The 27,045-nt window shown below is 37.4% G+C and overlaps 2 protein-coding genes across 10 annotated transcripts in view; both read right to left on the minus strand.

The window, feature by feature from the left end:
* The window catches only part of pitpnm3 (PITPNM family member 3), a 168,645-nt gene extending 158,287 nt beyond the window's left edge, over positions 1-10,358 (minus strand). For both annotated transcript variants that reach the window (XM_087282506.1, NM_001446847.1), the window contains exon 1: positions 10,130-10,358. In XM_087282506.1, the coding sequence (XP_087138632.1) occupies positions 10,130-10,154 (25 nt within the window). In that variant the 5' untranslated portion in view covers positions 10,155-10,358. The remainder of the gene's footprint in view (positions 1-10,129) is intronic.
* A 4,741-nt stretch (positions 10,359-15,099) lies between these two features.
* The window catches only part of si:dkey-243i1.1, a 38,048-nt gene continuing 26,102 nt past the window's right edge, over positions 15,100-27,045 (minus strand). For all 8 annotated transcript variants that reach the window (XM_087284248.1, XM_087284247.1, XM_087284244.1 and 5 more), the window contains 2 exons: positions 21,142-21,363; positions 15,100-16,399 (listed from right to left, as the gene is read on the minus strand). In XM_087284248.1, coding sequence (XP_087140374.1) covers positions 16,261-16,399; positions 21,142-21,363 — 361 coding nt within the window. In that variant the 3' untranslated portion in view covers positions 15,100-16,260. The remainder of the gene's footprint in view (positions 16,400-21,141; positions 21,364-27,045) is intronic.

A 27,045-nucleotide genomic window follows, 5' to 3' on the forward strand; every position in this document is an offset into this window, starting at 1 on the left:
CTGCATGTTCTTTTGCCTTTGTAGCATGCACACAATATCAGGCAGACTCAGGTCAAACGATCTCATCTTTGTGTCGCTTTGGACAAGTTGGTTTCGGTTTATGTTTGGCTCTGGGATCAAGCATCTATGCCGCATATGTGAGCACACAGTAGGGCTCCTTTCACTTATCATGTGCTTTTGTGTTTTGTTATATGTTCTCATTGGTGGAGTGTTCTCATCCTGTTTTGTGTGAGCCATAGCTTTTGTTTTTGTCTTATTGTGTCATGTGATATCCTATCTATTGTCTAGTCCCTCTCACCTTGTTATGCCACTATTACTTAATTCAGTTCACCTGTTTATTTTTTGATTTTGGTCCCTATTTGTTTTTGTCAGTGTGCTCTGTCCTGGGCTAGTGCATTGTCATCCTTTTTGCTAATCTGTCTGTCAGTCAAGCTGTCATCAAGTCAAGTCAAGCCAGTTTGTGCAGTTATTTTTTCCCTCACGGGGGTTGTTTAAGTTATTTTTCGTTTTCCTTTCTATAAAGAAATTCTTTTGTATGCAATTGGGGCCTCAATCCCTCTCCTTCTTTAAAACCCTGGTAATACTATACTATATACATATTTATATAAACTATACACTGTAAAAAACGCTGGGTTCCACACATTACCTTCACATTGTCCCAACACATATAAATTAAGTTAACTTAATTGTTTTTAAAAAAATTAAGTAGATTACACATAAAACAATCGAGTTGTCTCGAGGAAAAAACTTAAAAACTGTGTCATTTTAGCTCATTTTGATCAAATAGTTTGAACAAGCAGGAATTTTTTTTTAATGTATATACTCTCACCGAACACTTTATTAGGTACAGCTTAATAGTACCGGTTTGGACACCCTTTTGCTTTCAGAACTGCCGTAATCCTTCGTGGCATAGATTCAACAAGCTACTGGAAACATTCCTTTTGGTCCATATTGACATGATACTGATGATAGCATCACGCAGTTGCTGCAGATTTGTTGGCTGCACATCCATGATGCAAATCTCTTCCACCACATCCCAAAGGTGCTCTGTTGGATTGGATTCTGGTGACTGTGTAGGCCATTTGACTACAGTGAACTCATTGTCATGTTTAAGAAACCTTAATCTGAGATGATTCATGCTTTATGACAATAGCGCGTTGTCCTGCTGGAAGTACCCATCAGAAGAATGGTACACTGTGGTCAAACAGGGATGGACATGGCCAGCAACAATGCTCAGGTAGACTGTGGCATTGACATGATGTTCAACTGTTACTAAAGAAAAAGTGTGCTAAGAAAATATCCCCCCCACACCATTACACCACCACCACCTGCCTGAGATGCTGGTAAAGGCAGGATGGATTCACGCTTTCATGTTGTTGACGCCAAATTCTGACCCTACCATCTGAATGTCGAAGCAGAAATAAACACTCATCAGACCAGGCAACGTTTTTCCAATCTTTTATTGTCCTATTTTGGAGAGCCTGTGCAAATTGTAGCCTCAGTTTCCTGTTTTTAGCTGACAGAAGTGACACCCAGTGTGGCCTTCTGGATCACAGGACATTTTCTCTTTTTCCAACCATTCTCTGTAAACCCTAGGGATGATTGTGCGTTAAAATCCCAGTAGTTCAGCAGTTTCTTAAATACTCAGACAAGCCTGTCTAGCACCAACAACCATGCCACATTTAAAGGGTCACGAAACACCAAAACACATTTTTTGAGCTGTTGACAGTCGTATATGTGTCCCACACTGCTAAAAACACTATTAGGACACCTATATTTCACTAAAAAGTGTAAATTGGTTGTTTTTGCGTTATTTCAAGCAAATTCGTACTTCCTGTTTGAAACGAATTTTTGAAGCTGCGTCACGGTCATGACATAATAGTGTGTATTCCAGCGTGCAGACTGGGCGTCTGTGCCAGAGTGAGTCTTATTACGTCTTACAGTGTGCTGCATTAATGCATGAGTAAGGCTTGGGTCAAACCAATCAGCGCACTCTATTGTGCAACTTCATTAATATTCATTACTATCACCGTGTTTTCAGGACAGAGACGCCACGTTGTGTTGGCAAAACAAGCGTGAAGTGTTGCTTTTATAGTTTGCTACAGTTAAGTTTCGTTTTCATTTTCTCTCTGTGAGAGCTCAGACTCACGTGTGGATTAACAGTGTACGCGACGCGCGACAACAATAACTTACGTGTCTAAGGAGGATTATTGTTTACCTGAGAGCTGTTCTCATCTGCAAACGCTGGGATCTGGAATCGTTTGTAGTATTCTCTTCATAAAGACGCGGCTCTAGTTGCTGGTGATTGTCCTGTCTCTACAGATTTGGTAAGTGAGCGACCAGTGCTCTTTGTTTATTCAGTTTGTTCGTATCTAACAAACTATTGCACAGAGTGTAAACACGTTAGCACCACAACCAAACTTTAACCTCGTGTAGGGTTTTTACCGCATTTAGTGACCGGAATAACACGCGCGGCTTTCTGACACTACCTGTCGTGTGCATCTAAGTTTCTGGGAAATGCAGAGGGTTTTTTTTCTCTCATTCGCCGTGCGGTATAAAACATTGCATGAAAAATACACGCTTAGAGCAGCTCCTCGAATCAAATATCTCGTGTGTCGCGAGGGGCATGAATGAATTCCCTGAATGAAAGAGCCAAACTGCAGTTAAAGTCCACCATTTAATAATTTGGCTAATAATTCGACTACAGATGTCCATGTAGGTTAAACACCATCACATTCTCCTGTATGTATGTGTGTGTGTGTGTGTATTTTGACTCTGAAACTCGCGCGTGCCCAAATCGACACTCCCACACCCTCCCACTTTAGTTCCTCCGACACTCCCCCTAAACAGAGCTGGACACGCCCACTTTTCTGACTTTTTCCAAAGAAGAGGTGTGAAAACACCCTGCTGAAACGAGGGGGTTTCATGGCCCTTTAAAGTCACTTAAATCACCTTTCTTCCCTATTCTGATGCTTGGTTTAAACTGATTAGGCTCGGTTTGGCTGATTAGAATTTTGAATTAACGAGCAGTTATGTGTATCTAATAAAGTGGTAAGTGTATGCTGCTCCATATATTTTTTCTTTTTTTTCAGATTTGCATGTAAATTGTTGAGATTTAATCTACAGTTTAGAAACATAAAGCAGGTTAACCATTTTTAAATATTTATATGGCCAAATGAATCAATATAGAGTAATAGCTAAGACAAAATAAGCAAAGATCCTTTCTTTTTAACATAAAAAAATAAAGCCAACCAACGTTTCAGTGTTTGCTGAAGAGCTGCCTGTTGGAAAAATGTAAAAGAACTAATTTTACTCTAGTGACAACGAACATGTAAATTTCTGCTTGTTTAATACATATGCAATGCTAATAAGATTTACTCAACCCCTCCACTATCATATCTCATTCCCAGCACTGACTCAGTAAATGTGAATCTTATTAATGCTGTGGTAAATTAAGTAATCAAACCAAAGGAAATGTGTAAGATTATACATTCTCATTTACAAGGACAAACACTGACTGGCTACATGTCACAAAAAAATGGCTGCTTTGGAAACATACCCTAAGGAAACTCTACAACTATGGCAGCTTATTAGCATTCTGTCATTATTACAGCTATCCAACATATGGAAAAATGTTCTTTGTACATGAAAGAGTATATGGATGACATGCTGTCACACCAATATTCCAAAGAGCTTCACGTGCAAAACTCAGATGACATACTGTGAGCTCCACATCCCAGCAAACCACTTAAAGCTGCAGGAAACACTTATGAAACATGGCTTATGCACAGCTTACTGACAAGATAACTCAAAGGTGGTCTCTTTACAGCCTTTGTGACCCCTATAGAGTGATCAATAATTTATCATTTTTTTCCATTATCATAAAATCAATTCTAATTTAAAGAATACCATTTTGAGACACCTGCTTCACAAAAACAGATCTGCAAAATTGGAGACTGTTTGCTTCAGTCTTTGCTCCACCCAATCACAACCAATTCAATGTTTCTTTGGCTGCGTAAATGAGTTTCAAGAGTTCACACTTAGCTGATGATTGATAATAAAGCTAGTTTGGCGTGCTGTGCTGAGCTTATAAGATCCTCAAGACCCTGGGCTCCCTCCCGTTGCAAGGCGAGAAGAGAGTTTGAGCTAAGGTAGATCTCGATGACTCCCCCTCTTGCTTGTTGTAGCTAAGTGTCAGATATGGATGCTGAAAGGTGTACTCAGAGTTTACCTAAAGTATTTGGATTAATTGTTTAGAGTACTTGTTTTTGAAATGTGGGCGGAAACCCACGCGACCACGGGGAGAACGAGCAAACTCTCAGAAGTGCCGTCTGGTTTGGAAAGGAATTAAACCAGGGGCATTCTTGCTGTGAGGCAACAGCGCTAATCGCTGGCCACCGTGACCCCCGTTTGAAAGGAGGGAAAGTAGGGTTGGGTGGGGGGGTTTCTTCAAGACGAATATATTGAGATGAGAAAAGTCTGATTATTTATAGTGAGTTAAGGATCGTCTGATAGGATAATCTGTCATTAGCTAAAGTTGGAACAGCTGTAAACAATCATAAGCATGTGATCCTCTTGAAATTTGTTTATAAATAAACTTCACAAATAATGACCTAATTTTAATATTTGATTAGTTTTAGCCTCAGATATAATGTCAAATAATCACTGACTAGTTACTGGATGCATAATGGCACTTAAAAAACAGAAATTTCAGATGTTTCACAATCGTGATGTGATTGGAGGATTTCTACAGGATTTCCATGAGATGTGTGTATTGCATTATTTAACAGTCAACCTTCACGACAGCAAACCTGCTCTTATATAAGAATAAAGCCACATCATATTCACAACTGCGACAACAGAGTGGTGCAGAAATAACATCTCATCCTACACTGTGGGTTTCTTTCCAGATTCTCCTATGGGATTGTATAATAGGGGTTTTTATTTATCAACATAACTTCATGATACAGTGTAAATTGTAATTGCACAGAATAAGGCCCCAAATGTTTATTTCTAGAACTTATAAGAAAACAGAAAAGCATGTTTTGTTAGCATTTTTATTTATAACATATGTAATAGGGTGGCACGGTGGCTCAGTGGTTAGCTCTGTCACCTACAGCAGGTAAACCTCACTCCTCTGACCTCCCATGCAAAGAACTGCCGGTTCAATCCTAGCTCAGACCGGGTTGGGTGCAGTGGGACAGGTGAGTTACACTTTGGTTGCTTGTTCGGGACGGGAATGAGGTTTAGGGGTTTCAGTGTAACGGAGGCCAGCTAGTGAAGTGCTATGCAGGTAAACCTCACTCCTTTGACCTCAAAAGGTGCTCTAGCAACAGACACTAGGGTCCATGGTCTTAAGCCTCCTTGTTAGAGCAACTGACTCTAATGGAAAGAATTGCCGGTTTGATTCCAGCTCAGATCGGATTGGGTGTATTAGGACAGGTCAGTTAACTTGGGGGCTCGTCCGGGATAGAAGTAAGGTTTAGGGGGTGATTGTAACTGAGGCCAGCTAGTCAAGTGCTATGCAAGTAAACCTCACTCCTCTGACCTCAAAAGGTGCTCTGGCGACAGACACTAGGGTTCATGGTCTTTAGCCTCCTTGTTAGAACAAACGACTCCCATGCAAAGAATTGCCGGTTCGATCATAGCTCAGAGCGGGTTGGGTGCAGTAGGACCGGTGGGTTACAAGTATATTTAAAACAATCTTAGTTAACCAAGGTGCTGTACAAAAATTGCAAAAGAATACCAACAGATATTTCAACTATGACACTGTATTGGCTTTTTTTAATGGATAATGTACTGTAAAAAATTATAGATTTTTTGTTACTTTAACTTATTTTAAATAGGTAATCAGGTTTCAAAAAAAATATTTTAGTTGTACAAAGTGTAACTACATTTATTTATGGTGATTCGACAAAAAAAAATAATAGGTAGCAAGTTTTATTAAAGTGTGGCTGATTGTTCTATGACTTGGGTCCATTCATTCATCTATTTTCTTTTCCGCTTAGCCCCTTTATTAATCTGGGGCCCCTACAGAGGAATGTACCGCCAAATTATCCAGCATATGTTTTACGCAGTGAATGCCCTTCCAGCTGCAACCCATCACTTGGAAACATTCATACACACTAATTCACACACATACACTACGGACAATTTAGCTTACCTAATTTACCTATGTCACATGTCTTTAGACTTTTGGGGGAAACAGGAGCACCCGGAGGAAACCCACACGAACACGGGGAGAACATGCAAGCTCTAAAACAGAAACGCCTGCCCAGGCTAGAACCACCAACCAACTTGCTTTGAGGCAAATTTGCTATCCACTGCGCCACCGTGCAGCCCGACTTGGGTCCAGCTAATTCAAAAGTTCTATCAAACCTGTAATGCAGTCTAGATAGACAGAGAATGCAGAGAGCTTTAAATAGGCATGATGTGGTCTATATTGTAGCTCTCTTAAGCAGATGGGCAATGGTGTTTTGAACCAGTTGAAGTCTATTGATTGATAAGACAGGCAGCCTATAATAGAGTCAATTGCAGCAATCAAGCTGTGATGAAATAAAAGCATGAATTAAAATCTAATTCTATTTCTTTCCACTTAGAAAGGGTTTCACTTTGGCTAGTTTTTGAATGTGATAAAAACTGGACCTGACAAAGGAATTGATTTGTTTATTCAGCTTCAGGCCACTATCCAAAAAGAAAACCAAAATCATTGGCAGTGAATGAGCGATAGGTGATGAGAAAGCTTAAGTCAATAGAACTCAAATCAGGTTTTTTTCCTCGGTAAGTATATCCAACCAGAAAAATTAGAATTTTGGCATAAATCAGATGCATATAATGGTTAACCATGTTTTGATTCCAGGAGACAGGCATTGGTTGATTTATAGCAGGCCTGTCATAGTGCCTGAATGGTATGCAAAGCTGAGTGTCATCTTCATTGCAATGATATGACACCCATACCATATATACAATGAAATAAAAAAAGTGCCAAGCTTGAACCCTGAGGGACACCACATGTGACAGTATACATGTGTCTAATTAATGCTGCATACCAAAATTATTAAAGTGGTTAATTATTGTGACGTTATATTAACCACAGATGTTATTTTACACTTAAACCTAAAGCACCCATAAAAAAACCATGATGCAGCAAACGACAAATGAATTGCGTCTGTTTGGGTTTTGGCATCATACGTGCTAAACTCAACTTAGCTTTAATAAAAAGCAATTAAATGCTGGGTTTTCAGGAGTAAGTGTAAATTTCAGCATAGACTTTTTAAAATGCATCCAAGTGGTTTACACTCACTGGCCCCTTTTTTAGGTACACCTGTCCAACCGCTTGTTAACGCAAATTTCTAATAAGTTAATCACATGGCAGCAACTCAACGCATGTAGACATGTAGACATAGTCAAGATGATGCTACAGTTCAAACTGAGCATCAGAATGAGGAAGAAAGGTGATTTAAGTGACTTTGAATGTGCCATGGTTGTTGGTGCCAGACAGGCTGGTATGAGAATTTTTAGAAACTGCTGATCTACTGGGATTTTCACACACAACCATCTCTAGGGTTTACAGAGAATGGTCTGAAAAACAGAAAATATTGAGTGAGTGGCAGTTCTCTGGGTGCAAATGCCTTGTTAAAGCAAGAGGTCAGAGGACAATGGCCAGACTGGTTCCAGCTGATAGAAAGGCAACAGTAACTTGAGGCAGCTGGGCTACAGTAGCAGAAGGCCACACCGGGTGCCACCCCAGGAAACTGAGACTACAATTAACACAGGCTTACCAAAAATTGGACAAAAGAAGATTGGAAAGATGTTGCCTGCTCTGATGTGCCTCTATTTCTGCTGCGACATTGGGATGGCAGAGGCAGAATTTGGCATCAACAACATGAAAGCATAGATCCATCCGACGGTTCAGGCTGGTAGTGGTGGTGTGGGGGATATTTTCTTGGCACACTTTGGTGAGCAGCATGTCAACACTACAGCCTACTTCCAGTAGGATAACACACCATGTCATTAAGCGCTCACTGTACTCAAATGGCCTCCACAGTCACCAGATCTCAATCTAATAGAGCACTTTTAGGATGTGGTGGAATAGGTGATTCACAATATGGATGAGCAGCTGACAAATCTGCAACAATTGCATGATGCTATCATGTCAATATGGAGCAGAATGTCTGAGAAATATTTCCAGTACCTTGTTGAATCTATGCCACTAAGGATTAAAGCAATTTTAAAGGAAAAACGGGTCCAACCTGGTACTAGTAAATACACCTAATAAAGTGGCCAGTGTATACCAAGCTGTTATTTTAGACATTACATTTTTATGCCCCTAAACGTGACAATAACAAAATAATGTGGTTGATTGCTTTAATCTTGCAATATGCAATCTGGCTATATGCAAGACTCATTTCTGGGTTACTCCTTTAAGCATGGTAGCTGATTAAAATTGAAGCTGATTAAAATTAAATATATAAAGAATATCCTCCATCTGTATACCTCAGTCGCCAAAGTGAATCACACTATCAGAAAAACACAGCAGAACCACATTAATTGCTAACCTTCATTTCGAATCATAAAATGCAAAGGGTAAGCCTTCTCCCAGATCAATAATTTATCTGACATCTTGGACTGGATGTGATGCAATAAATAGATTAAAGTGGATGTATGCATTTTGAGATGCTCTGTACAGCCCTAGACTCAAAGCAATCATATCAGAGAGTCCTACAGGATGTGCAACTTGAAGACTTCGCCTCTCCCATCAGCCTCTTTCAACATTTAGGCTTTCTTGAATTGTATCAGGCATCTCTTTGATTAGTTCCTCTCACTGTGGCCAATCCACCTTTTCACAGGAACAGATTAGGTGCAACACTGAATGCATACAGACACACCTCTCTAAATCACTTGACATGTAAAGCATGCACTCTGAAGGGCTTATAGGTTTTTGAAGACCACATTTTGTCTGGTTTTAAGTTAATTTCATGCTACACTCTTCGTTCATTAAAGCAGACTAGTGGAGAAAAAAGCTGACTAATGGATCATCACCTTCCAGCTGAGCTGTAATTAAATTAGGTCAAAGATGTACTAAATGTACAGTCATAAGAAACCACCGTTTGGAAGGAAAAAAAGCAGTCAGATGAGACTTGAAATGGTCAGATGATAGCTTGAATTATAGGCTATGTGTTGTCACAAAAAACCTGAGGGAAAATATTACATGAAAGAATATGCACTTAACTCACATCTGGACACAGATTTCATTACAAGCTCATTTTTTGTTCATCTAAATTAAATAAAACATTAATATATCAGTTGCTAAATCTGGTAGCCTGAGGACTGATGACTGAAATACAAAATAAAGAACATTACAGAGTAATATCTGATGTTCGTTTATGTCATATATTAAAATTGTACAAAAAGAAACATAATTTTCATCTAATGTTGATTTTTCTACTGATCTGGTTCTTTAATATTCGATCTTCTAGCTGAGAAATCAGTAATGAACATCAAATATCTACTTACAAGTAACTTAGCAGAAATAAGTTTACAAATTTGTTCAATTTCAAGTCACTATCGCATCAAGTAGGCTAAATTAGAAACACTTTAAAGGTTGAAGTCTTGTATTAAAAAGCAAAACAGTGCAGGAATTATGACTGATTCTTCATGTAATGATCAGTAAATAAACATTGGTCAGGTTAAAAAAAAAAACTAAATCCTAATATTTTTGTATTAGGGGTCACTTGAATGCCTGAGAGTCTGGGTAGGGGGTCTGAGGCGGGTCAAATATGTTTGACATTTCCTGCCCTAGATCCATAAAGCATTTAACATCAGAAAACAAGACCACTTTGTATGAAGACGGGAAAAATCCCAACGTTTACGCCGCCTGTCAAAACCAAGACATAATCCGGCTGGTCATACGCAATGGAATGCACCCATGACGCCCCAAAAACGTTGTCTATGTAGTATGTAGGCAGCTGACTAGGTTTTTAAGACGTAGCCCTGGTTCATCGTGCATTCCAACAGATTGACGCGGAAAGTGAGGAGAGCGAACTGACTGTCCACTCGTTCTGCCGGCTGCAGGTCAATCCCGGAGATGTCACAGCACACACAGAAGGCACACACAGACGTCTCTTACCTTTCCCTCTGGTCTCTTTAGCCATCCTGCGTCTTTGCAGTTAGTTTGGACAGTACGCACGTCTCTTCTCTCTGTCCTTGTCTGCGCGCGGGAGAAGCGATTTAAAGTCTACGCGCGTTTCATGGCTGAAGATGCTGTGGAGATGACATGTGAATGTGGGAGTATCCATGAACGCGGAGAGAAATCCTCGTGTTGAAGTACGCGCGGACTTGGGGCTGTTTGTATGTGTGCAGACTTTGCTGTTGTCTTCTCCTGTTGAGCTCGAGATGTGATGTTCGACTGCCTCCAGTGGCTCTGCGCGAGCTGCAGTCAACTTGGAAAACGCCAAGCGTATTCATGCAGACTCCAGACCACCCGCTGTCATCTATTAGATACTTATTTATTCAGTTTTGTACTTAAAAATATTACACTAGCGCCTCCTTAAGGATATAAATGACATTTTATTGACAGGTAAAATCATTTTTGCAGTCCCAGAACTAAACACAAGTTAAAATAAAGTTGCCTATGATCATCATTGTATTAGTACTGTGTCAACTAGGGTGTGATTTTTAAAGTCAGAGAAGCTAACTAAGTAAACAAAACAGAAAAATACATTAAATCGATGACCGATTTGTTGATTTCACGCAAGACGTGCCATTTTGGAACGAAAACGAGGCCATCACTGTTTAACATTGCTCTGTTAATAAAACATGATAAATTGTAGTATGCTTTCAAGACATTAGCATTTCTACTTTACAATTCAATGTTTAATTCAATTAGTTTAATTATTTTTTATGTAGCCTATATCAGTATAATATTTAGAAAATGTGTGACATGTGTTACTATTGCAATACTATTTCTAGCTAAATCTTATTTCAGCAATTTTAAAAAATATATGCAATGATCATACTACCACACACAGACAATATATATATATATATATATATATATATATATATATATATATATATATATATATATATATACAGTGCTCGGCGTATATAAGTATACCCCTGACAAATCTCTCATTTAAAATCATATTTTCTATTGGAAGCTTTAGAATATTATATTTGTGCATATACTGTAGATTAATCAGTAACAAAGCCAAATCTGGAGCTAATCTAGCAAAATACTTTACAATAAACATTTATTGGCTCAAATTTATGTTAGGGAAAATATTTTTTAAACAAAACCAAAAATATACAAAATGTTGTTGAAATTTTGTAGTTTGTAATTTTTTTCAATTTTTGGTTTGAATTTTATTGTATTATCTGAATCTTATTTTTTTCTAAATATGTTTGATGACATGTGTGTGTATATATATATATATATATATTCTTCTTCTTTTTTTTTGTATTCTCTGAATATGTCAGATATTCAAGACATTTAAACAATGAGGGACTGAAACCTCTGATTGTTATCCACTTTTGGACTTTGGGTCTGTCTGGAGAAACCGGTATTCAGAGAGCAAAGCCTCATCGTATTCGTCAACTTTGGATAATAAATCCCTAAGAAAACTTTTTCACACAACACACAAATTCCTGGCACATAAACAAAGTTTCTTAATTGATATATATTGTGCAGCCCTAAATTTTGTGTGTGAACTAAATATAGTCAGAGTTTTCTACTAACCTGTATAAGGTCAGAAGAATTTCCTATTTTTTATGAAAAAGGTAAGTTAACTGTAAGTATTGTTACACACATTATATTGTACAAATTATGCAATATTCGAACTTAAAAAAAAAAAACTCAAGATTTGTGTTGTTTTAGCCCATTTTAAACAAGTAGTTTGAACGAACAGCAACGTAATTTTTTGAGTGTATGTAAGAATATTACACACACTTTAACTAAGCATTTCAATATTACAATTGTAAATTGCAAATTAGACAGATGTTTTCTTTTACAGGGATTTTGTTGCAGTTTTGTTTTTTGTGACATGACATAATTTGTTCCCGACTCTGAAAAAAAGCCATAACTCCTGAGATCTCAGTCAAAACTGCTGCAAAAAGAACCCACAGGACAACGTTCAACAAGAGCTAAACAACCCTGACAGACAGTTGCCTTAAAAATCCCTAAAGTGCTTCAAAATTTGGCCTACAGTATAGCTTTCATTCAATTGCCTGCGTGATACGATGAACAGTTGCATAGGGAGCACAGGTTCAGGCCATGCCCATCGGCAAACTGTAGATCTACACCGACAAAAGCAGAACAGCAAAAGAAACAGTGCAGCAGAAAAACAGAAATACAAATACTCTCACCCTGCAAACGACGCTATATCTCCCCCAGTCCTATAGCAGGATGACTGTGCAAAATGTTAGCTGGCTCATAAATCATGATGTCGTGCTTCATCTTCAGGACTTTAAATAGCCAACTCCATCACAGTCCGTCTTACAGCAGTTCAGCTGATTAATGTGAGATTGTAATCACTATAAAATGAGTCTTGTGCTTGCGGTCAAACAGTAATTGAGTGGCCAAATTAAGGCCAAGTATGGGCCATTCACAATAATAAACAGGTTTATTTGTATGTATGATAGAAATGTTTGTCCACCAAGTTATACCCAGTGGATACTGTACAAATGACATGATCAAAAAGTCAGGACAACAATGTTGCAATGAATTAATCAGGTTTCAAATTGTATCTTGTTGTTTTAAGTCTGTTTAAATGATGCAAGTTGAAATAACTTGTAAAATTAATTTGATTCATTTTACAAATTCAAAGTAGGAACACATTTATCACAGTTCTTACGTAATGCATTGCTGCACATCAGGGATCCTAAATAACTGTTCTCAGGTAGCTCTAAATAACTATTGACGGAGGTGACGTCTGGAGTTGCTTAGTTCTGGGGAACTGCCTATGTTGCATTACCAGACTCCTTTAGGGACTTGGCCTGTTTGAAACAGTCAGGGAAAACCCAATGACAAAACACTTCTTACTCAGAAAATTGCATTGAGTTTCTGGTACAAGCAACAGCAGAGAAACAACCTGGAGGAAAAAAAAAAGATGGATTACATTGATTACACCAAATGGGTGCAGGAAAAAAATGTGATAATTCAATTAATTTACCCTTTTCATTTAAAAGCAATTTCATCCATGGCATGGAATACAATGTGCCAGAACAAATAAATGCTAGCGGCGACTTTGTAGCTGCCTGTAGCTCTTTAGCCTCATTCACACTACAATCGACCGTAAATTTCAACAGAGAGTGAGCGACCTCCGGCGACCTCCTTCAACGCAAACGACAGCGACTGTTGAAGACCAGGTGGGCCTGTCGAGTGGTTGTTGCTAGATCAGATATGGTTGTGACTGGAAGTTATTGAAAATAATTTATATAATTTAATATATTTCCCATTAATTGTATTTTATTAATGTCCATCCCCACCCCAACCCTAAACCCAACTGTCACAGTAACGTAAAAACAGTAGTTGTACCGACTGTTATTTATGCTATCTATTAAATTACTCTATAAATTAAAATTTTAAACCTCTTCCCCTACACTAAACCCAACCGTCACAGTACTGTAAACATATTAATCAATGTCAAACAGCGTCATAAAAAATGCTGCTATATTGATGTGCATATCGCACTTCCGGCCAGTCGCGTATCCTGCCTAGATGTGACAAAGTTGAGCATCCTTCAACTTTATGCAAATGAAGAGCGACTGTCTTGAACACCAGCCAATAGGAGCATCAGTAGAGCTCATGGTTATGTTTTCTCAGCTTGTTTAGAGGCCAGTTGTATTACTCCGTGCAGTAGAACTACACAGATCTGTGTTTGCAGGAGGTCACCATTCAGAGCGACAGGAAGCTACAAAGTCACTGCTAGTGTTAATGAGGCTTTTGGGTGGTGACTTGCTGCAAACGCAGGTCTACAGCAGAGAATACAACGGGCCTCAACAGTAGCTGAAAGAAGATCACATGAGCTCTACTGGTGCTCCTACTGGCTGTCGCTCAAGAAAGTTGCTCTTTATTTGCATAAAGTTGAAGGATTCTCAACTTTGCTGTGGCACTCGACACACTCGCCTGGTCCAAAGAGCATAGAATCACCAAGAGACGACACACTAGTGCGAATTGGGAAACAGCCACTAGATGCCGCCGCGGCCATTTTGGAATGAAAATTCCAATAGAAAAACAGCATTTTATAAGTCTGTTAAATTAACTATTAAAAGTGCTGATGATTGTGATAGTAAGTGTTGTATTGTCGTCTTTTAGGTTGTATCTCAGCTTTAATGCGCTTTTTAAATAAATAAGATAAAAACAAAGCAGCTGCTTGCCATCGCGACAGCAATACGATCCAATGGACAGCCGATCACTTTCACTATAAAATGGCGGATTCGCTGGGCTGTTGCTGGGTGCTGCTATTGCAATGGAACGTTCTATTGAGTGTTGCCTCTTGGTCATGCTAAGCCAGGGTAGGGGTGTCCAAACTCGGTCCTGGAGGGCCAGTGTCCTGCATAGTTTAGCTCCAACTTCTTTAAACACACTTCCCTGGAAGTTTCTAGTATACCTAGAGAGAGCTTGATTCGCTGGTTCAGGTGTGTTTAACTGGGGTTGGAACTAAAATATACAGGACATCGGCCCTCCTGAACCGAGTTTGGACACTAAGCTCTTTGCCTGGTCACCAACGGTCGCTGTCGCTCGCGTAGATGGAGGTCGCTCACTCTTCGTTGAAATGAACGATTGCTTGCCGATTTGCTGCTGTGATTTTTTATTTCAAAATTTTGACTTGCTCTAAGAATGTTTTGATATTTACACTGGAAACGAGAAAAAAAGTTAAAAAAAACATTTCTTGCTTTGTGGTTATTCAATTTCTCCTGTAGCTCCTGCTCAACTATATTTCAACATTGCATATCTGTTAGAAAACCATCAAATAGTGCTATTGATCTTGTGGAACTATTGAAATTACAATATTTATTGCAGAAAAATTTAATATTGCATTTTTCCAATATCGTGCAGCCCTAGCACAAAGTACAATGTACCAGTCCAGAGAGATGTTTGGAGTCAGTTTAGAACATTTATTTTAGTTATAAATTAAATCATGATTATAAATACAGCAGGTTTTTTCATCAGAAATAAAAACATAACTAACAAGTTCATGCCAATCTGGTGACTTCATTTCCACAGTCTCACAGCATTAATTACATCAGTTCATGGCACAAAGCTGGAATTTGTTGGCATTTGTGCTAATAGTTTGCTTTTGGCACAAATAAGTAGTTTGGAAAAAACCTGTGACTCACATTAGGGGGTTTAAATTGCAGCTTGACAGGTTAAGAAATGTATCCTAAAATAAGTTTACCGCAATAAAATTAAGCAATTATGCGACAACCAATACTTTTAAAGCAACACAAAGTCCTCAAAAAACAAACAGACCCTCAATTTTAGAAGCCTAAACTAGTAATATAAACTGTAGCTGTAGGTGTATACATTGCCCCATAGAAAGAATGTGTGTTTGTAGGGACTAGTGCACTCTGGGTCTGTTTGTCCTTATCAAGCACATTCCCAGAATACCAGCACAACATCTGGACTCATCTGCAGGGCATTTTCCCCTCAGGCTCTTGACACAAAAGCATAGCCATACACTAAATACCTCACCTTTCCTTGTTTGATAATGCTGGGGATAATCAGCAACATATGGAGAGTCAATTAGCATAGCAAAACAAAACATATGCTTTAAAGAGTATGAAATGTGTCCACAAAGTAATTTTTGATGCGGATTTAAGTAATGCATCCGTTAATGCTATTCAGGAATAGCTGAGGCTGAGTGATCCTGATCTTGTGTGTGACATCAGTATAAATCTCATCATTCACAATGCATTAATAATGTAGAGGCTCTTTTAAGGCTTTTGTCTTGGCTCAATAGCAACAGACTAATGCACTGACTAATGCACAAAGAACGGTGTATGGATTATGTCACACTGATGTGACATTTGTTAGTGGTGTGCAAAAAGCATCTGTTTGTATTTAAAAGTCAGACCGCCCACTAAGGTTTCACATTACAACAGAAATGAGAACTGGACTTGAGTAAAAAAAAAACAGAGCTCTAACCAAAAGGTTCCCATAATTAAGCATATAAATGTAAATCATACAAAAACACAAACCATACGATGTTAAATTCCTCATAAAAAATCTGGATGTCATTGTAAATCGAGTAGCTACTATGACATTGATGTGGATGGAGACTGGACAGGTTGGAGGAACTCTGAAGTGAAAACCGCCTCTGCGTATTCTTCACAAACATCCTGAAACTCTGCCGCCACTTCAGCCAGAGCCTCGGACATAAGCTCATCAGCCAGACTGAGGAGAAAAAAAGAGAAACAGGAGTTATAATCTAACTGTACATTATGCTCAGGTTACATTAAAAGGGACCTATTATTTTAATTATTATTATTAATAATTATTATATTACTAAAAAATCACTTTTATAAGTGGTATAAACACAATTGTGTAGCAAGTGTGTGTGAATATAGTCGGACTCTACTGATAAAAAAACAAGTGGCAATCATTAGTGATGAACTCTCCCTCATTAGCATAGACAGCCCTGAGTGAGAAGCAGCCATCTGCCGTTAGAGTTTCCAAGGTATACCTGGCTAAGATAATGTCAGTCACTATGAGGCATTATAAACATGGAGTTTCAGAATGCACAAATGAACACTGTAAAATCCATAGATTGCCGCCTTCTGAGGCACTTCTTTTGACAATTCCAGTTTTTCATAGAGATACCATTAGTCCTGTTTTGAATCTGCCACTATGCTGACACACACATTTGAAGCTCACGCATCTTTTAAAAAGAAGTCTGGGAACAGTCTTCCTTGAATTTAAAGCAACAGTCACCAAAATGGCACAACTTGGATCCAAGCCTAAAAGGGGCTGTATCAAAGAGTTATATAAAATATTTGTGTGGTACTTTAAACTGAAAATTCACATACACACACTAGGGACATCAGAGACTTATTTTAAATCTTGTAAAAAGAGGCATAATAAATCCTATTTTAATGTTTGGATAAAACATCCCTTTTAAATTGTTCCACCTTTTCTAAAAATTTAAATAATTCTACATTTGGAAGCATGTAACTAACTATAAATAGTTAATTCTCAATGATCATGTTTGTTATATATTTGATATTGCATTGTAACTAACTACAGCAAAAAGTATATATTTATTTTTATTTATATTTAATAACATATTTGTTTCCATTATTTTGAATCAAGCTGAAATAAAATATAAATAATAGAAGAAAAGAATTAACTGATAAAGCAAATGATAAGTACTAAAATGAAAAGTCTACATAAAATCACAATACTGTACATAATTTGTAAATGCATTTTACAGATCTCAGCTAATCTGTGCCTATGTTCCACTATAATAAAGAAAACGTCTGACTTCTCTCTAGTGACCTATTCTTGACTTACTTAATTATTTAGAAACTCGTCTGCACCTCCAAATCTCAAAATCCATTTAACAACTAATGCATAGAACCATGTTGCCACCATACATTTGTTCAAAAATCTGTTTCATGCATACTGTATCATAGAATGTTTTTTAATATAAGACTTCTAGCTATATATCTTTTTTAAAGTCACTAAAACATATAATAAATATGTTTTGTTCAAAATGAACTAAACCAAAGTATAACAATAGGCTGCACAGGATGTGTTGTCATATCCTCAGTTGAGTAGATGGTGTGGATATATAAAATGGCAAAATCATTAGACTTAATAATAAACACCCAAGCAAAAAAAGGACAGGGTTCGTAATAAAACCTGAATCAACATTGTTTTTAAAGGTGAAGAGATTGGAAAAGATTTAAAATTAATCAAAATGCTTCGTTTTACTGCACATTAATACAATACCAATGCACAGTCAGCAAGACCCATGCATTTTTTTAACCACTAGAGAGGAAAAATGTGAACAAAAGTACAAAATAAAAGCTAAAAAATTCTGTTAATAAACAATAATACTTTACATGTTTGTGTTTAAGTATGTATATGGGTTTAAAGGCTTGACATTTTGTCTGTTCTCTTAACATCAGAGAATAAAATTGCCTTCTTTCCATCTTGAAGACAGCAATGAGATTGTTTAAAGTCTTCCTTTCAGCCAATTACTTAACTTCCACCGAGTTCAATGCAGAGCTACCCAGAGATCAGTCTGTGCTCACCCAAGGCCTTGACTGCCTTCAACACTCTTATTACCCACAATGCACCACAGACTGACAAGTGCCCACACCGGTTCCCAGCAGCAGCACTAATTGCCATGACATTTCCCATCTTCTCTATTTCTCTGGAATAATAACCACTCCGAGTCTCTGCGGTGCTGCACTGACCTCTGCAAAAAATAGACCCTCAATTTCTTTTTATATCTGTGCAATAACTCATACTTATTTTTTTTCCAAGCTGCAGCACACAGCAAAAACAAATAAATAAATAAATAAATAAAAAACTACTTTTGATTCCGAGCTTTCGTATGAGATTTCTGCAGCAATTCTTCTCGCCACCCACACAGCCCATGGCGCACGGTTTAAATCTGACAAATAAGACCTAGAATCAGACTCTTTGTTTTGTTTTCCTTCTCCTCGCTGTTGTTAAAAGTGTGCTCTCTGTGGACCATAAGGACTTGATAAATAACCACCACACTGCACCAACTTAAAAATTCTGTTAAGTATGCTAATGGTGGGGTGGGCGTGCAGGAGCACTAGCCGAACAACAAAGACGCTCATTTGCACAGAAGCACGCTCTACATTAGTGGCCATCAAAAAAAGAGCTAATATTTACATTTAAAATGGCATCGTGTGCGAGGATCATCATAGCCGCGAGGCGGTAAACAATCACAACTCCTACTTGCTGTGTCACTGTGGGAGACGCACTAGGGCTTATGACTAATCTGTTGCTCTGGATGCAAATAGAAGAGCTGAGCTTTTAGTGTTTGCGCATCCAGGAACGTGTCTTAAACACTGGCAAAGTCATAATGACAATAAATTGTAGAAATCAGCGTAGAATAAGTTAATTATAGATGTTGATGGGCTATGTAGCTTCCTTGAACTGATACATTTTTTTTTTTACTGAAGAGACTGCTTTAAAGGGCACCTATTTTATTCCTTTTTCAAGATTTAATAATAATCTTTTGTGTCTCCAGAATGTGTCTGTAAAGTTTCAGCTCAAAATACCCATAATATTATTTATTATATCATTTTTAAATGTGGGAAATTTGAGCTGTTATGGCATTGTAGCTGTTTTTGTTGCTTGTGCCTTTAATGTGAAAAAGCTGGTTGTCCTCATCCATTGTTTCCATCTGCGTGTCAGAGCCATAGGCTTCATGTAGATAAACAGCGCAGACAAGAAAGAAGCTGATCTCCCTTACTACAGTATGAACTTCCCCAATGGTTATTTGATTTATTTGTTATGGAGTTAATTCAAGCCTTTCTGTCTTGTGTATATGATTATATGCATTAATATGGAGACTTTTTAATATGCAGATCAATTTTGGGGGGGGCAGGGAAATTGCACTCCTACCTTATGTTGTGATAGGCCTAAAAATGGAAAGGATTTGGATCCTATTTTAACGTCAGAAAAGAGACTTATTGTCTTTAAATAACTGCAATATGACTGTGGACACACTATACCTACACTGTTCTGTCTAAAGAGCTTACAAAATAAATTTTCATTTTTTCATTTCATTATAAATGCCACTTTTAAGAAATGGCAATTATAAAATGGCAATTCAATGAACATTGGGGTGTGTCTTGATTAAGTTTTGTAAGTAAACAAAAGTAACACATATCATTTTTGAAGATATTTAAGAAAAATGGACAAGTGGTTTATTTCTGCGCTATATTGTATTTCTTGCTAATTTTAGAATATTTTTTATTGAAATGTTCAGTAAGTGGTGCTAATAGCATGATAGTGAATCTGGCAATGTTTTGTTACGTTGATTTTTAGCATGAATTGCTGAAGTTTAAAAAATAACATGTCCTGTGAGCAGTGCTAACAGGTTTAATTCAATATTGTGCTTCCAAATAATGTGCAACATGCACTTAACCCTAACCAACATTGTTAAAGCAAATTTGAGAGAAAAAGACATTTGCTTAATTAAATATGTCGTATTGGCCTCCTTCAAGATTTTTTTATGTCACTCATTGCATCACAAGTTACTACAGAGCTAGTTATTTGATGCAAATGTTAAAATCAGTTAGTATTAGTTTAGAACTTCTACATTACATGTATTCACGTTCATTAGTAGTAATTTATTCATTTGATAATTTGATGCGTACTCTGTGTTAATTTTTGTAAAGAATAAAAGTTGTTGGCGTTAATTAGCATTAGTGCTCATTTTTTATCCATTTAGGTTAAAACGAGCTTGAATCAGCTTCCAGAAATGATCAGATGTGCTCCAACATTAGGCACATTAAAATCAAGACTGAAAACACATCTGTTTAGCTGTGCCTTTACTGAATAAGCACGGTGTTTTGTCGGACAGATCACACTATTATGTATTTCCTTCATAACCTGTTTTAACGCATTTTAATCTGTTTTTATTTATTTTTTTATTATTTTAATCATTTTTATTTTCTTGTTTCTTTTATTTTTGTTCAATATAAAGCACTTTGAACTATAATTGTGTATAAAATGTGCTATATAAATAAACTTGCATTGCCAAAAATTTAGCTTTTGCTAACAGAAGACTGAAAACACAAAAAAAAAAAAAAATCTTTGAATGAACCATTTTAGCCTAAGCCATATATGCGACATGTAAATTAAAAGGTGAAGCTAGGCTAAGTTATAAGCTTGTTATCAGAATAATGGGAAATGTTTCACTTGGCAATTTTTGGTTCTGTAATATAATGCACATATATTAGAAATTGTTTCATGACTAGGCATAAAAAGTTGAATAAAAGATTAAAAAAAACTAAGATTTTATTTTACTCATTCTATTTGACTCACTTTCACTAATATTAAAATTTAATTTGCATGACTTCAACCCACTCTTGAGTGCTTCCTTAACATGAGATATTTTATTATTGAAGTAATGGTTATAATCAAACCTGTCTGCTATTGCCCAAGGATTGAAGCTCCCCAGAGCCTCATGGGAGATCAGGCGCAGGAAGGCATCATGGTTCTCCCTGTATTTCTGAATACGTCTCTGCATGCTGGCCGGCACAGTCAGGTAAACCCCTCGTGTGCTTCCCCCTCCGGCTGGGACTGGATTACTGGAGTCATTTGGAGTTAAAGACTCATCATCAAGTATTGGCATGTCTGATGCAGCCCTGTAAACAAACAAAATAAACTCAGTTGGTCACATAATAAATACTACTCTTACAAAAAAGTAATCACAAGCATCACAAGCTTCACATGTTAATCATATGTGAAACACATCAAAACATTTAAAAGATACATAAATAGTCACATAGATGGTCGGTTTTTTCATTTTGTTTCAAAACCATGTGTCTCCTGCATTTTACATGTGATGTTAATGTGAAATTCACGTGATGTGTTTTTTCTATAAAATAACAATAAAAATAATAATATTGTTTTAAAAATGTAAAAATTATTGTTATTATTATTAGTTACATTTATATATCGCTTTCCGGGGCAAATCGCTTTACAAAAATAATGGAATATCTCCTCAACAACAACCGATGTCCATGATCCACCTGGATGACATGGCGGGAAGCCATCCTGCGCCAGACAGCACATCAGCTTATTGGTGGAGAGGAGACAGAATGATGATGCCAATTAGATTATATGGGAATGGTTAGGGCACCATGATGGACAGAGCCCAGTGAGCATGTTTGACCAGGATGTCCTTCGAAGAAGAGTAGGGCGTGACCCCGTCATCCTGGCCAAACTTGCTCACTGGGCTCTGGGCATTATTTAATGCTGGCCTCACTAACACCTCTTCCACCGAAAACCTAGTTTTCCCATGTGGTCTCCTATCCATGTACTGACAGATGACCACACGTTTATTGAATTATGCAAATTTTATACCCCAGATATAATGTATATACAAAGCACAACAATACATATACAGTTGAAGTCAGAATTATTAGCCCCCTTTGAATATTTTTCTTTTTTTAAATATTTTCTAAATGATGTTTAACAGAGCAAGGACATTTTCACAGCATGTCTGATAATTTTTTTTCCTTCTGGAGAAAGTCTTATTTGTTTTATTTTGGCTAGAATAAAAGCAGTTTTACATTTTTAAAGCCATTTTAAGGTCAAAATTATTAGATCCTTTAGTTTAGGCTATTTTTTTCCCCAATATTCTACGAAACAAACCATCAATATACAATAACTTGCCTAATTACCCTAACCTGCCTAGTTAACCTAATTAACCTAGTTAAGCCTTTAAATGTAACTTTAAGCTGTATGGAAGTGTCTGGAAGAGTCAAACATTATTTACTGTCATTTTGGCAAAAATAAAATCAGTTATTAGAAATGAGTTATTAAAACTATCATGATTAGAAATGTGTTAAAAAAAACTGCTCTCAGTTAAACAGAAATTGGGGAAAAAAATAAACAGGGGGCTAATAATTCTGACTTCAACTGTTTGTGTTGGTAGATTTAATGGTACACAGTCAGTTTGGTAGTAGATCTGTCGGATGTAGGAGAAATAGGCAGGAATGAAAATCTGATCAATTTTGACAAGGGCCAAGTAGTTTTTGGTCAGAGCATCTTTTAAAGCCTTGTGGGTTGCTCCCAGTCTGCAGTGGTGGGAAATTAAATTTAACAACGATGATCTTAGGAGGTATAAATTGGCAAAAGGGTGTTGGCGCACAAGGCATGAGAACGAATAATATCCCATCTGGTCAGAGCTAACAGAAGGTTTACTGCAGCACAAATAACACAAATTTTGAATGTGTTATGAGAGGAATGTGCCACAATACACAGTGTATGTATCACACTCTGCATGTGGGGCTACATTGCCAGATACTGTACCAAATATGAATGGCTATGATCAAACCTGTCCACTACTGAAATCACAAGTGCAAGCAAGTATCAGAACTAGGAGCAATGGAAGAATGTTGCTTTATTTTTAAAAAAAATCCAGATTTCTTTTACATTTTGTTGATGCTTGAGAACATGAGGGTCATTCATGTTGATATAAATAGGATGTGTGATACAAACCAACACATTATTGTTGACCAAATACACCCCTTGCCAATGGTGTTCCCAGATGGAAGCGGTGGCGTTCGGCAGGATTATACACCCTCCGTCACTGCACAAATTGTTCAGAAGTATGTGATGAAGAGTACAATTGGTTGTCCTGGCCTCCAAATTCCCCAAATCTCAATCCAGTTGAACATCTGTGGGATGTATGGGACCAACGAGATTGATCCACCTCACAACCTCCAGGACTGCTAGCAATATCTTGGTGCCAGATGGGCGCCTTTAAGGCCCGTGTCTGCTCCATTTGCTCAGTCTCACACAGCCATGTCCACACAGCTTTGAATGTGTACTCAAGCACAAATGAAAGGGATGGACAGGTTTGACACATGCAGAACCAGAGAGTGGAATCATTCTGTTTAAACGCTAACCTTTCACCTCCATTGTTGTACACAAATTTCTAAAGACTAAAATGAAAGTGTTGGTTCAGCCAAAAAATGTATATTTTGTAATTAATTACGTGCAGGTATGCTGTTTAAACTCTCCAAGACCTTTGTTTATCTTCAGAACACAAATTAAGATATTTTAGAATAGACCCAAGAGCTTCCTCTTCCTCCATAGACAGCAACAGTCCCAAGGAATAAAAAACAAAAAACATTGTCAGAACATCTAACTTCAGTGATTCAACTCTTATTATATGAAGCTCCAAGAACACTTTTGTGCACCAAAAAAAAAGAGAAAATTACAGGTTTTTACAATTTTTTTTTTTTTTTGTGGACAAAAGCATTCTCTGAACTTTGTATGATAACAGTTCAATCACTGAATCAGAATCACTGAAGTTAGATGTTCAGACAATGTTTTTTATTCCTTGTGTCTTGTGATTGTTGCTGTGTATGGAGGATGAGGGAGCTCTTAGATCTAGACAGCAAAGGTCCCACGACCCAAGCAATAAAAAAAAAAAAACATTGTCAGAACATCTAACTTCAGTGATTCAACGGTTATCATAAAAAGCTCAAAGAAAGCTTTGGTGCACCAAAAACACTGTAAAAACCACTTACTAAGGCTGCTTGGTGACTCAATTCCGATTTTTTTCTTCCATGTGGTGATTTACTCAATTAGATTCAGGCCTTGTTCATATGTGGAAATTTCTCAGATATTATTCGGATCCGCGCCCTCGTGTCTGCAGTTTTAGCAGGTAGATCGGATTTTCAGCTGTCAATGCGAGTCGTGCATCATTAAAAACCATAGCGAATGACGTCAAGCCAGACACTTTCATTTCAGAACTTTAATTTCAGACTTTAGCCTAACCTTTAACCTTTAGCTTTTAGTCCTAAACCTAAAATCTCATACACGAGGACTAAATACGCTTTTATATTGTCATGTAGAATAAGTAAGTATTTAAGCTTGTTAAAAAAAAAAGGGGTCCAGTCACAAAATCAGAATTGACCATCAAGACCTGCAGTGTAAATGCAGCCTTAGGTTGCCTGATGTCTTTTGCATTAAATTAGAGTGTACATTTACTATGACCAATAAAAACAAAAAAATAATAATTTTTCCCTTTTTTTTTTTTTTGGTGTACAAAAGCTCTTGGAGCTTTGTATGATTACAGTCGCACCACTGAAATCAAATGGAATGTATTGACAATGTTTTGGTTTGCTTTTCAGTATTTTGAATGTCTCAGAACCATTTCCACAATGCTCCAGACACCAGTTCACCCCGCCAGTTTGTCGCAGAGAAGATAAAGGTAAACAGTCATTTTTACTTTTTTTGTGCACAAAAGTGTTCTTGGAGCTCTGTTTTTTTACAGTTTACAGTTGCAAAACTAAAAGGGCCATTGCTGCCCATGGAGGATGTGAGAGCTAAAATATCTTAAATTGTTTTGGGAAGTTGAATGAAATGAAGGCGAATAATTAACAACAGAATTTTCATTTTTATATAGGGGAGCGAGGTGTTGAACTAGTGTGCAGAGCATTTTGGAACTGAAGTATACTTTGGTCTGAAGTAGTCAAGTCCATGCCTCAGCGGGTCAGCCATGCTTCAGGAGCACTTAAATGAACCAAGAATAGGTGATATTTTGTCTATCTTCAAAAAAACCGTGCAGATTCTTAAAAAATACTAAGGTCATAGGGTTGAAACATTTAATTTCTAATTACCCCATAACTGCTAAATAAGCAGCATCAGTGAGATGTATTCATGCTTAAAACAGCCACTTAAGCTGTTAAGGGAATTAAAGACTGATCCAAACATGATCACAACAAATTAATACCCTAAATGAATATTCCCATTTGTTTCAAGTGGCACTAATGTAAACATCTCAACTCCTCTTTCATGTGACCCGAGTCTCATGTTTGGTACACTTGGCGTTAATCAGACTCTCAGAAGCACAAACACTCTCCACGTCCATATTTGGCAGCAGAAGTAAAAGACACCTCACAACTCCCATTCCGGGTTACCTTTAATACAAATATTGGACGCAAGCTCAGTCTAGACACTTAAAGCGCAAGGCCGCCGACAGTGCACAAGGGCCATTTATTCTCTATTGGAACATTATGGGGGCCGGCTCTGCTATTGTGCAATCACTTCCCCTTTACTGGTCCCGCAAGGCACCCTCTTTGTGCGGCTAATAGAATACTGCTCCAGCTAACAACTACCTCAAGCGTTTCAGGCATGCTGTGTCATTCTGGAGAAGAGAGGAATTCAACACCACCAGGAGAATAATGTCAAACTTTGACCGGTTACACGGTGTGATCAGAAACAGCAAGAATGGTTGAAAGGACAGTCAAGATTAGCACCAAATTAGGGATGAGCGGGGATCTCTTGTTTTGTTTTGTTTAGATATAAACAAGAAAGGTCATAAAATGTGCTTGTAGCAATGTGGGCAGTTCTGTAAGAACAAATGAGGAAACACATGTATAGACAATTAGACAAAGGCTTTCCAGGCTTCTTTTGTCAAAATAAGCTTGGGGAGGCACGGTAGGGCCAAAAATAATGACCAAATTCCACCCTTTCCTCCTGTCAACACCGGCACAATCACAGAAGAAAACCCTGTCAGCGCCGCATGTGATTTATGCGAGCAGACACAATACTGGGATGACTTGTGCACACGCTCTGGTGTTTTTAGCTGATAGCATCATGTGGCAAAAGGAAATGTAAGAGAATTTATTCTTAGGGAAGGTTCAACAATCAAAACGAGGCAAATAACAACAGGGTAGAAGTTGACACTGAATAAAAATAAAAACTAAGTGCCACAGCATGCATGAAGGGTGATTAGAATTTTAAGAGTAAAGAGAACCATCTGATGAAGAACAAACTGATAATATGAATAAAAACACATTTATAACAATTCGTGTTTTCCATTTCTATTACACAACAAACAGCACAACCAGTGAGGTCTGATTCACAAGCAAATGAGTCTTGTGAACCAGTTCTGTCAATCAAAGGTTTATCATTGGCATCACATAGGCTTCCCATTTTAAAATCACAAGTGAAAAACACATGTAACATGTATTAAACCAACAAAATGTGTGGTTTTGAAACATTTTCACATGGGGAAACGTGTGTTTTTCATGCTTATTTATTTCTACCATGTTTTCAAGCATAATATTACAGGTGTGTCAATTTTTCCATTTAAATGGAAAACAAAACCCAAGTCACAAGCAAATGACTAATCATTTTAATAAAGGCGTGCGTTGCTTTATTGTTCCACCAGTGCCAATATACAGCCATAGCGCAAGGCTACAAATATTGCATTTATACAACAGTTCAACGGTATAATCTTGTATATAAAAAAGAAAATAAAGCACTACTTTCTTCCGCCATTCATTCATTCATTCATACATATG

Source organism: Danio rerio, chromosome 15 (assembly GCF_052040795.2).
Source record: "Danio rerio strain M-AB ecotype USA chromosome 15, GRCz13ab, whole genome shotgun sequence".
Classification (NCBI taxonomy): domain Eukaryota; kingdom Metazoa; phylum Chordata; class Actinopteri; order Cypriniformes; family Danionidae; genus Danio; species Danio rerio.